This window comes from Cygnus olor, chromosome 4 (assembly GCF_009769625.2).
Source record: "Cygnus olor isolate bCygOlo1 chromosome 4, bCygOlo1.pri.v2, whole genome shotgun sequence".
Lineage (NCBI taxonomy): Eukaryota > Metazoa > Chordata > Aves > Anseriformes > Anatidae > Cygnus > Cygnus olor.
In genome coordinates, this window is record NC_049172.1 from 58,644,883 (window position 1) to 58,657,221 (window position 12,339).

Consider the following 12,339-nt stretch of genomic DNA (forward strand, 5'->3'; position numbering starts at 1 on the left):
CCGCTGTGAGGCGATTCCCTGGTTTTCTTCTTCTGCCTGTGCCCAGCCAGGGGCTGCACCGACATTTATGTCCAGTTTTACTGTACAGCCCAGCTCTGCGCTGGCAGGGGGAAATGCGACTCGAAATCACCCAGACAAAACCCTACTGTGAGAAAAATGGAGCTAACGCAGCTTGGAGTCCTAAGAATTTGTGGCTTTCCATCACTCAGCCTCGCCCCAAATTCACCAGTGTGTACCCCGAACTGCAGTACCCACTCACACCCGAGTACACCTGACCTCTCAGCACTACTACTTTGACCTCAGGCTCCTGCTAAACCAAATAGCTAAACACACAAAATTGTGACATTATACAAACACGTGGTAAAGAGCGTGGTTTATTTTGCGCTTCTGCTCCAGTAATGACGTGCAACAACAGAATTGTCACTTTAAATCAGGTTTTATTTTGAACATTGATATTAACATTTAACAAAAAATTGAATCAAAGGCTGCCTGTAAAAAAGTCTCTTAAATAATTATATATCAAGCAGTCATGTTTTTTTTTTCTTATTCTTTATTTTTCTTCTGGAGAATATGGCGTGTTTCATAGCCAATCTTTTATGGATCCTCATCTTTACCCTCTTTAGAGTTTTCTGTCTTTGCTTTTTGTCAGCTCTGTAAAGCAAGAAAAATAAACAGATTAGAATAAAACAGGGAACATACTTTTCTACATTTGCTGATATTTTATATAATCTGTCCATATAAGTATATGAACTTAGAAGTACTGTCACAAGAAGTTCACAGTACATTCAATTTTATAGTATTATGACATTTAATCTTCCAAAAACTGTTTGTCTGCTTTATTGCCATTTATTATTTTTCATTTATGTTCTTATTCAGCATTTACCTTTAAATAGCTACAGGAAACTTAAAAAATGCCACTGACCAAGTATAAAACAGCACATACAGACTTTTGTGCTGAGTATTTTATGTATGAACATATAATAGAAAGGCGTAAAAGAAAGTAGATAAAGTTTAATAACAGTATAAAATGCAAATACGGGACCCAAATATAATTAGCAAGTTGTTTGTTTTCTGTCTCCTACAAAAGATGCATTTCATAGCACAAAACACCGGGTAATTTTAATAAATAAAATATTTACAGGTGTTTTTATTAGAAAAAGAAATAAATGTCATTTTCAGTTATTTTCAGTAACAAATCAGCAAAGTAAATTACTGATAGCCTGAAAGGACTAAACCGTTCCAGGACAATATATGCCCCACTGAAGAAACAGATGAGGTTTCATGAATTTCTTTTAGTATCATTTTCACTTTTTGAAGCAAACAAAGAACTGTTAAGGGAGGGAGTAACATAAAACAAAATATTGCTACATTTTAACTCTAATACTCCATAACCAAAACTTGCATTAATGTCATAGCAGGGCATGAAGCAATACACCTGCAGTCTGCTACGATCTAGCAGGCAGCTGGTGAACATCTTGATGCTGACCCAAGAGGTTAACTGCCTGAATCTCACTATCCAAGAGAGGTACATCTTTTGGGAAGGAAGATTTGCATCTCCACCGTTACATCCATTTAAGTCAAGAATCACAAATAAAACCATTCACTCTACAGGGGAATTTACAAAAGTGTGGGCCAACTGTCACAAACTGGAATGACTGAGGCAATTGCTGGACCATCTCTTAGCAACCACTCTTCCCTCTTTACAGCTAGTTCTATCTGAAGACCATCACACACACTTTTTGTCTTTTGATACATAAAAGTATGTGCTTGTGTATGTTACAGAAACACAGTCATGGCAGAATAAACATACTTCATGTGCCCCTCGTTAATAAAGGTATCACATGGTGCAGATTTAGACCTCACTGCAGAGAACACGTGAAATACCAGATTGAAAAAACAATCTACAATAAAGCAAAAGAGACTAGAAGCAATAAAAACTGTGCAGTGACTAGTTTTTTCTGCCATTCTGTGAGAAATCCGAAGGGGAGAAAAGTTTTACGTTACTTTAGATTAATTTTGAATCTTCTTGGCAGAGCTATGCCATGCACTATTCACCAAGTTTGGGACCTGTATAAATCCCTTTTGATAGAAGACAGTTAAGGAACTGGGAACCACAGGAAGCTACCTGTCTAAATGAACCTGGTTTTTATCATATCCTCCTTTAGTATATACTCCCCGGCAACACAGCAAGTGGACAATACTGAAAGCTGACAGCACCAGCACACAAAGCCTAAATTCTGTCTTTCTAAATCATTTCTATGTAATAGGGTCAACTCTCATCTGAAAGCTATTTTTCATTATATTAATACAATATCACACTTACTGGCATGATGTTCTAGTGTGGGAGAGACTGGGACAGGTACTGCGTTTGTGACCTGCCTTGCCACAAACAAAGCAGCCAGCATCAGTCTTCTCACAAGTGTGGTTTTGAAGAGCGCAGCAGTTGCAGTTGTTACAGTGAAACCAAGCTGCAAAACAAGTAAAGTGACTTATGATCTAGAGAAGGTTCAGTATTATCATTCTGAAGCTGAGTTTTAAATATAGGCTATTTTATGAGGGTTTTTATTTTGTTTTACCTTTTCAGAGATGTGGGTATTCAGTCTCTGGTCTCTTATCATACTCGATAAATATTCATTAGAGATACCGTGTAACTATTTCAATATAACTGAATTATTTTGTCATTAGAACTATTATCCTGTACATGATCTTAACATGAAAAAATGGCTCACATGTTAAAATGGTTTTACAAAGATACAATTTCAATACTGGCAACCATTTCAAATGGTTGCTTCAGCTAATAAAATACCACTATAAATACAACTTCATTTGTGTATGAAGCATAACTTGATCATGCCCTCACAAACATTTTAGCAATTGCCTGTGTGTTTACAAAATTCTAACGAAAAGTTTACAAAATTAGGAAACACATGACAGCTCAAGATATTTCAGTTTTCCCATAACAAATACAAGTGGGATTTTAGTATGTCTTGAGAAGAATTTAGGTGTATTTCCACTGTGTGGAAATAACTACATTACCTTATGGATACCTACATTATCTTATGGCAACCTGTGTAAAACAGATTTTTCCTTTAAGCTATGTCTTCTGTATGATCCCATTTTACTTCTTTTACAGAATATTTTCTCTTCTGATTTGTCACCTCAGTTTCCTTGAAATATAGCTTAAGTGTACTTTTCTTTAGAGAAGTATTTTTCTGTACTTACAGGGTTTTACGCATTTTTTGCAAAGAATACAATGTTTCCATTGTCTACCATCCTGCAAATAAAAGATGAATAAATGCAATGTTTGTTTTAAAAAACACTGATTCTATTTTAAAACTGAATTTCTAATGTATGGTCTCCATTATTTAAAGAAACAAGCGCTGTGTAGAAAGGACCATAATTTAAAAACATCAGCGCTGAGAATCTGTGACAACCACCGTAAAATGAAGTTTTGAAGTTTTGAACATTTTGAAGTTAACAAGTACTACAGTTTCGGAAACATAAGAAGAAAGGCATGTGTAAAACAGACCACTGATGAATAAGGTGTGGTCTAAGTGGCAAGCAGATAACTTTTCCAGTCCTCTTTCCAATAGAAAGGAATCAAGAAACAGAAATTAATTCCCAGTAATTTATGAATGATGTCCAGTGAAGTTAGTAAGACAACTGAATTAAAGTATCTGGGGTTTCCCAAGGAAATCAGTATCAAAATAGGTTTTTACCAGACTAAATGTTACAGAAGTTATTAGGCTATTGCTAAAATTGTCACCCAGAAAGAAGTCAGAATACCTACTTTTGATGTACATGAATTGCATATCTCACAGTGTTGGTTGCCAGAACTAACGTATCGTTGACATATAGCACAGAACCTGGTAAAAAGAAAACTGTAAGTGTTTTGGTCCAATACTTACTAATGAAGCAATATGAATGAAATTTATACAAAAAAAATAAATATAAGGATTGCAAAATCACTTTGCTGAATCAAAGATCTTGTTTTTGATTCATAAGCCACCACCTAAGGCCCAGAGCCTCATAATCAAACATGGCACAAACAAGCAGTAAAAATTTGGGTGCAGGAATTCAAATTAGCAACACATTATCAGCAGTGAATTAAACCAAACCCCATTAATTGAGCCTCATCAGTAAAGTTCATTTGTCCCTGATGCTTCTCTTGGTGCACATGTTATTAACTAGTGTCTCAGCGAAGCTGATTAGCTGGAATAGCTGTACATCTCCAACTCCCATAGGCGTACACATTTCCTATCATTCCACAACGGAAAATGTGATCTCTTTCTAGATGCCCAAGTCTCCTACACATTGTTTACACAGAACATGTGACCTTAGACTTAGTGAAACATGCTCTTGAACCTGGTATCCAGAAGTTAGGTATGACAATACTGAAGAGCACATTCCAAAGTCTTTGGAGCCTTTATACCCTAATTAAAAACAAACATTCATTCAGTCATTTGACTGTTAACACAACTTACCTGTAGCCCTCTTCTACAGGAAGTATAATCATACTTGGGGAGAGGTTTGTGAAGATACGGACAGGAGACTGCCTGCGACCTGTCTTGCCGTGTTTATACAGTGCATGATTATCATAGTCTACCTGGAAAAAAAACCACCAATTTTAAAAAAGAAGTCTTACATTGAATGCTAAGCACAGAGAGAACTACTTGCATATTTATTCCCTTTATCTTATGAAATTGTCATTTTTATCTAAAAGACTCTAACCTCAAATTAGATTACAAATTCTACAACCAGTATTTTGCCTTATTTCTTTTTAAATTTGTGCAACAATAACATCAGACTAGACTCAGGAAACCAAGTTCCCAGCACTGCAACTATCCAAGTTAACTTCTCCCTTTTTTGCTCTTTTGCATAGGGCACCTGAAATAACATTTTGGTTGTTTTATACTATAGAGGGGGCTGTTCTACAAAAGTGCAACCTATTAAAAAAAATAGAACTATATTGTTTGTTCTGTCTGGCAGAACAAGAGTTGATGTCCATCTTAACCCATCTCAGAACTATTAGAACGTTGCAAACCCAATTAGCACTGCTTTTTCCAGCTCTGCTTCCTAGAACTCGCCCCTGAAATTCTCATCTCTGAACACCCACAGGAACAGAATCTAGACTAGCATTAGTTTCCAATTTTATTCTAGGAATTTCCATTCTACACAATACAAATATGTTGTCTGGAATACCCATATAAAATTTTATGCAGACTTGTTATATAAAAAAAATAAAACTTTAACATCATCAATACACAATTGCTCTCTCAAAAGTCACTGATGTAAACATTCTTAAACAACTTGTAGAATGGACACATTAGAGAAACTGACGCCAAATTATCTCTTTATCATTGACAACTTCATTTATTACGTAATTCCAAAAACATCCATTGTAATTCTACTCTTGTCCCAGTAGTTCTGGATACCAAAGACCTTAAGCTTTCTTTTGACCAGGGCTGGACATTACTCATCAAGCTACGGACATTTCAACATCTGGGTAAAATTAAGCACTCTTCCTCAAGCTACCTCTTCACTTCTGCAACATGCACCTGTTAAAATTAGTGCAAAGTTTGTCACACTGAAAACATTTCAGAAGAAGTGGACAGGTGACAGACAAGCTCGTATATTACAAGCTGTAGGAGTGTGACAAAGTTATTAAAGGTATGACTAACACAAATACAGAATCTGGGGTTCACATGATGGGCATCACATGGTTTGCAGTACCTCCAACAGAACGAGAAGTTTAGGAAGGCCCATCCGCGGCTAATACCATTATACCCCCTTTCATCAGATTCCTGTTCACACTGCATATGACTGAAATTTCACAAATTTACTGGGCTTGGTCATACCTGATAATCCATCATACTGAAGCTTGGGAAAAATTCAAGAATACGAGACTCAAAGAAGTACGGAAATATCCAGAACATGGGCATCTCTTGGTTTTCATAACCTTGTGATGAAAAGATTTGGATGTAGATTAAAGAAAAATAATGTATGTGAAGGATGAAAAAAATTGAGTAAATGTTCTGAATACATAAACATACATATGTATGTCACTCTGGGCATAATAACTAGATCCTCTAGGGGGCAGGAAGTTTTTGGCATGTTTATATATACTGAGCTTTAAGTTCCATTTACTTCTAACAATTGGTATCACCTGCCTAGGTCAGTAAGAAGTGTTACTAGCAAGAATTACAAGTAGCAAGAATTACAGACTTTTAAATAGGTACTTTTTCCTATGGTGATGTTACAGCTTAACCCACCTCTCTGATTGTAATACGTACCTTCTTTTTCTGTCTCCTTCCACATTGCCATCAGTTGTTTAAAACTAGAAGCCAGTGCTTCCACTAAACCTCCAAATGGGGGATCAGTCACCATAATAACTCTTTCATCTTTGTCTTGATGCAAGAATTTCCTACAAGTTTCATGTGCAGCCTGTAAGAAAGATAAATTTCTAAAAATGCAGATTCAAGAACTGTAAAAAGACTGTATTTGGCAAGATAATAATTATTTTAGAAGTTTCAACTTTAACACTGTTGGTTATTTCTTCTTGTGTAGATGAACATACAGACCACCCTTCCATTTCATTCTAGAGGATTCTTTTTATTTTTTTATTTTCAAGAACTCACTAAAATTAGGCTTTAGAATGGGAAAAAACACAAACAAAAACCAAACACCTTATGTACATAGTGTGAAAGGTACTGCACTGAGCATGTTTATACAAATCCGTGGCAGCTTACTAATAATGGCAGGAGAAAAGCAAACAGTGACAGAGGAAATTACTAGGCTAAGTGCTCTGAAAAGTGTTTGGAATTAAATTACACTATGATCCTCCATAAAAAAAAAAACAACAAACCCTCAGTAAATGTTCTATTGCAGCAGCAGGTTTCCTAACAAACTCAAGTACTTAATGTGCCATTTAAAAAGAAACAACGAATTACAAATTCAGCATTTGTTTTACCCAGGACACTAACTCAACTTCATTTTATGACAAGGTTAATCTTTTCACTTTGCTTGCCTGGTATAAACCAGGACAACCTCCTCTTCCTTCCCACCAGTACATCAGTGAACAAGTTCTGTAGCATCCACTAGGCTTGTGAAGGCTGGGAATATAACAATTAATTCTGTGGTAGCAACACAGAAACAGGGCTAACCAACACTTACGTACGGCAACAAGTCACACCAAACTGTCTTTTAGTAAGAGCTGAGCTAAGGTAAGTAAACTCAGCATGAATTTAACATGCAACTTATCGTTGAACCAAGTGGGAAATAATTACTGAAGAGGCACTGTTATTTTTTGATTTTCAGTATTGTTGACCGCTTTTATCCCGTAACAGTTGCTTTATAATGAACCATCTAGACTAGCCAGGTCTTTCTTACAAAATTCTGCATCAACAACATGTACTTCTTTACAAAGCATTCAAGAAATACTTGCTCTTACCTCTCCACCAAAAAAATAATGATTAAACATGTTGTAGTGGCAGAATTCATCCTCTGTGTAAAATTGTGAATACCTGCAAAATAAGTTTTAACAGTAACAGAAAAATATAAGTATCTTCTTGCCTGCCCTAAGGGGCATTTACAGTGAAAACAAGACCTTAACAAAGAGGTGATTGCTGACAACACAGTACCAGGAATTATGAAGTACAATTATTTTTCCTCATAAACTAGATGCCATTTGTGTATGTGAGTAGAAGTGGAGAAGAAAGAGACTGGAAACAGAAAACAACCACCAATTTATCTTTTAAAGTATTAAAATATAAATATTTGCACATACTCTTCAGATAGATGAACATTTATCAAAACCTACCTGAAATCAATATCTAGCAGAAGGCTTCTAACCCTGAAATTTTCTTCTTGTGATGCTTTTGACTGGATCATTTCATGAAGCCTGAAGTATAATTGGAGCAAAGAAATTTAACATATAATCACTGGCTTCAGAAAATATCTTGCAAGACAAGAATGTCTGGTACTTTACTAAACCTAAAACCAAACAGATAAAGAAAATGGAGTAATCTGAATTTGAATAATTCTATTTACCTTATATTTAAAGTTAGAAAACTATGTTAGTCTTAAAAGATGATACCTCACTAGAGACTAGTGGATCACCATGAAAAAAAAAAACCAAGCTAAGAAACTTGTTATCACTTTTGTGAGAAACAAAGGACATTTAAAAAACAGGTGGCTGGGTGGGAAGTTAATTGCAGTGCAGCTACACTCTTCTTGTGTTACCTTGTGAGCTCTAAGCAAGGTCCCACTAGATGCCCGTATAATTCCAACCAATTAAAGCATAGTGAACCTCTTACTATAGGAGAATCTTAGATTAATTAAATTTTAAATATTAGTAAGCTGCACAGTATTGAAACAGTAATATTATTTGAAAGCATAACAATCTCCACTGACGTACCTAGGTGTTCCAACGCAGAGCACTCGTCTAAATCCTAATGAAATAATAAGGTCCAGTAGAAACCGGCAACTTCTGTCTGCAAATAAATACTGTGCATTTGTTTTTTTATTTTCCAGTGGATACAGAAGTTGACTGGGGCTTCTTAACTGGGCAGTGGAGATATCACACAGGATCTGGTGACTGGAGTGTTTTTCCCATTCAGCTGGCAACAGCAGTTGCTGACATTCCTGGCAAAACCTCCTCTTTGATAATGGCAACAGAACAAAATTCTTGTACCTTTAAATACAATAAATAAATAAATAAATAAAAGCCTATATGAAAGAAATGAAAGGGGTTTCATATTTTGTAATACATTTAAATAGGCACATGGCTTAAGCTGTTCTTGCAAAACTCCATTACCTACATGTCAATGAAGTAATTTTTATGAAAAAAATATTCAGACACTTTCAAAAAGCCTCCCCTGAAAACAAGTAAATAATACACTAAATAATGCACCCAAATATATTGAGAGTTCCCAGAAAATAACTCAATTACAGAGCAAAGACTCTGTAACTACCAGCAAGCAGTCCTGTATGCTTATACACAAAACTCACAGATTATTATTAGTGTAATACATTGGTGTCTTTTCACAACATGTGAAAAAAAGCCTGCCACCTTTTCACACTGAAAGTTAGGAACAACTTTTTCAACTCACATCATTACTGACCTGTTGTTAGCACATTGTGAGCACTAACATAAGAAGAACTACATATATATATATATTTTTTTCATACATATAAGTATATATGGGAAAGAAAATAAGTTCCTGGGTCAAAAACATCATGCTATAATCAGATGTTTCATGCTATTTACCCTTTGCAGTCAACCATTTATTATTTTTCTAAATATCTCTGTTATATCCATATTCAGAGTACTTTAACCTATGTAAGACTGATTTTTACTAAAGAAAATGCATTTAGCAACAATACCTTTCCACATTCTGTCTGTGAGTAAAAGGCGGCTGATGATTTCTATTATATTCTTCACGTGCTGCAAGCCTAGTATCTGACACCTGTAAAATTTACGTATATAAGAAGTTACAAAACAAATAGGTATCACTGTGTTGTAGATTAAATCTCAGTCCTAAACAAAAAGGATGCATCAAAGGTCTCACGGTTCAATTATTCTGCTCAGGAAAATTATTACATTCCTTGGATTCCCCACTCAGTAACAAGCATGACTGCAGTGTAGTGGCATACTGCAAAACAGAAGTCTCTCTTTCTGAATTCAATCCATGCAAAAACAAACAAATAATAGAAGAATTTCATTCTTCTACCACATGTAATACTGAGGGAAAAATCTCAGAACATGTTTACAATGCAGACAGAGAGGGACATGCTGTCTATGAATGCATTCCAACAGTTGCATTCCCTCTGCAGAACTATGACCTTACCCTGCAGGACTGACAGTGGAAAAATATCCCAAGTCTTTTGCGTGCCGTTATTTTAAAAGCACGTCAGCTCTGCTGACTCTTTTACTTTGCTTCCACACAACATACTTACTTGTTTCATAGTTAATAGTTTCAAGACATTTGCACAAAACTTACAGATTTGTTTAAAGGGTGAGACAGGGAAATTCAAAGGAACAAAAGTCCCTTTGACACAAGTGATGTCATGTTCATTGTGAAATTTTTCTAGGAATACCTAATATTTAAATCTACACAACAAGTGATTAACCACTTCATTTTCACTTCATGATACTTTTCAATGGTAGCTAGCACAGCGCTGAGAAGTTTACGAACCCAAATAAATTCCAATCTGTCAACCTGTTGAAGACAATAACCACAAGATACTCAATTAAGGCAACACAGAAAGTAACAAAATGTGGCGTACAGAAGCCACGGCAAGCTTTCCACCAATACACACCAATCTGAACCTTGTTGCCCTACAGTTTTCCGACCAAACTTCGTTAGGAAAAGTGCTGCAGATGTTCTGAGACTACTGAGCACCACACTGATCCCACTGTCCTCACTATTTCGTGCATTTTACACACCACCTGCCTGCATCCACCTGGCTTTCTCCGTCTTAACCGTGGAAGATGAGGACCAGTTGGAATCAGAACTACCTTTTTTTGTTCAACATTGCATAGTATTAGCAAAATTCATAACTTGGTGTTTTGGTGATAAAAGAAACAAACACCAGTTTTGCTCAAAATGTGCACAGTCTTCCTTGAAAGTTATATATGAAACACATTTTTTCTGAAAAAATTATTCCAATACCTGAATAAGAGCTGTTAGACGAAATTTACAAAACAATTGCCACAGATTTCCAGTACACACACACACACGTATATATATTCAGTTTTGTGTTAAGCAGAGTAAAAACCCCAATGTTTACTTAGCCTGAAGCAGTCCTCGCTTACCTTCTCATCCTCCCACTGGAAAAAGTTACAATCTTTTCTATCCCTACAAGCCGAGCAAGCATAAAATCTTCTCTCCTCCTCTTTGCCGTGGCTGACCTTTACGAAGAGGAGAGCAGGACCTGCAGGACAGACGCCATTACACCCCGACACACGGGACACCCGCGGATCTTTAACGCCTCAAGGAACCGCGGTCACTCAGTCAGGGCCCCCAGAGCCCCCCGTTGGGACTCACGGCCTCCATGCTCACCGTGCGGGCAGCTGGGGGCGCCGGGCACCGCGCCGAGCAGGGCCGGTCCCGGTCCCGGTCCCGCCGCCTGGTGCCGGCCGCCCCCCGCTCCCGCCGCGCTGCCGGCCGCCATCTTCCCGCCGCCTTCCCGGCAGCCACGCGGCGGGCTGGGCCTCCCGCACAAGTGACAATAAAAATAAAAAATAAAACCGCAACTCCTCCCCCTTCAGAAGAAACACGCCCCGACCGCGCTTAACGTCAAGCTGATGCTTCGGCCGAAACCACCCTCTTACTAACGTTGTGCCACTGTTAGGCAGATAAAGCCCTTAAAATTAAACGTTAGAGTTCAGAAAGGCAAATAAATGCTGCTTAGCAGAAATCATGCTATAAGTTGTGGGACAGTTCTGAAAAAAAATCACGATTTTGTACTTCTCTGCCCTTCTCTCAATAAGGATTTCTAAATCTGCAAGTGGGGTATAATGGTATAAGTGCCCTGGTTGAACTACAAAAAAAAAAAAAAAGAAAAAGAAAAACAATCAAAAATCAAAAAAGCAACACCACACAGAAGAAGAGGCAACACTGAACAAGAATAGGCAAGGTTTTGAACTTCACTTTGTCCTTTCTATTAATCGAGGTACCACAGCTTGGTGTGTTGTGTAAACAGGTTACACACAGCATCTGTTCAACACCTTCCACTAAAGCAATATTAAAACTAGGTGTTAAAGAAGAGATGCTTCTGAGGAAGGATGTGTGGAAAGAACAGAGAAGAGATAAGTTTTGTGGGGTTTGTTTTGATTTTTTATTAAAAACAAAGAAACAAACAAAAAACAGCACCTGCCTAGGCAAGGTGATCCTAGGAACCTAGCATTGCCCAAAGCCCCGAACCAAAATGCAGCTTTGCAGCTGCATGTTCAATTTCTCCCACTATACCACCAATACCCTGATGAAGCCTTTAAAGGTCTAGAGAGCATGTACGAGTGTTCTGGTCACCAAGTCATAATAATTCAGTTACTATGAAAAAGCCATAAAATAGCACAGCGAGGCATGAGGAAACATGTTTCTGTGCAGCACAGATTGCAAAGCATGCTAAACAAGGGCCAGGGCCGTTAAACTTACCTTGCAGTGGCACTTCATCGACATCACCTCAGTAGATATAATTTAGTGAACACTTCCACTCTGTGACAGCTACATATTTGGTAACACAAAGTTATATGAATCATAGAAAAAGAGGTTGAAAGAAAATAAAATTAAGGACTAGTTTTTTTGCAGGACAGAGGCAATATCGGAGCCAAAAACC

The 12,339-nt window shown here is 37.1% G+C and overlaps 1 protein-coding gene across 1 annotated transcript; it reads right to left on the minus strand.

Annotated features, from left to right (window-relative positions):
* Nucleotides 1-423: 423 nt before the first annotated feature.
* Nucleotides 424-11,294, minus strand: ZCCHC4 (zinc finger CCHC-type containing 4). The gene is made up of 13 exons (XM_040556845.1): nucleotides 11,064-11,294; nucleotides 10,817-10,935; nucleotides 9,385-9,467; nucleotides 8,417-8,692; nucleotides 7,820-7,900; nucleotides 7,451-7,523; nucleotides 6,294-6,444; nucleotides 5,859-5,959; nucleotides 4,485-4,606; nucleotides 3,791-3,866; nucleotides 3,223-3,274; nucleotides 2,324-2,468; nucleotides 424-651 (listed from the first exon to the last, which is right to left on the minus strand). Exons 1-13 carry the CDS (start codon nucleotides 11,173-11,175, stop codon nucleotides 528-530), a joined length of 1,515 nt encoding a protein of 504 aa, XP_040412779.1. The 5' UTR covers nucleotides 11,176-11,294; the 3' UTR covers nucleotides 424-527.
* Nucleotides 11,295-12,339: the final 1,045 nt, after the last annotated feature.

Bases quoted from the DNA above. Each gene is read 5' to 3' on its own strand.
- ZCCHC4 (XM_040556845.1), bottom strand. From the start codon at position 11,175: ATGGCGGCCGGCAGCGCGGCGGGAGCGGGGGGCGGCCGGCACCAGGCG. The intron at 10,936-11,063 runs GTGAGCATGGAG...TCTGTCCTGCAG, and splicing joins CGCCCCCAGCTGCCCGCACG to GTCCTGCTCTCCTCTTCGTA. The intron at 3,867-4,484 runs GTAAGTTGTGTT...TCTTTTTACCAG, and splicing joins CCTGTAGAAGAGGGCTACAG to GTTCTGTGCTATATGTCAAC.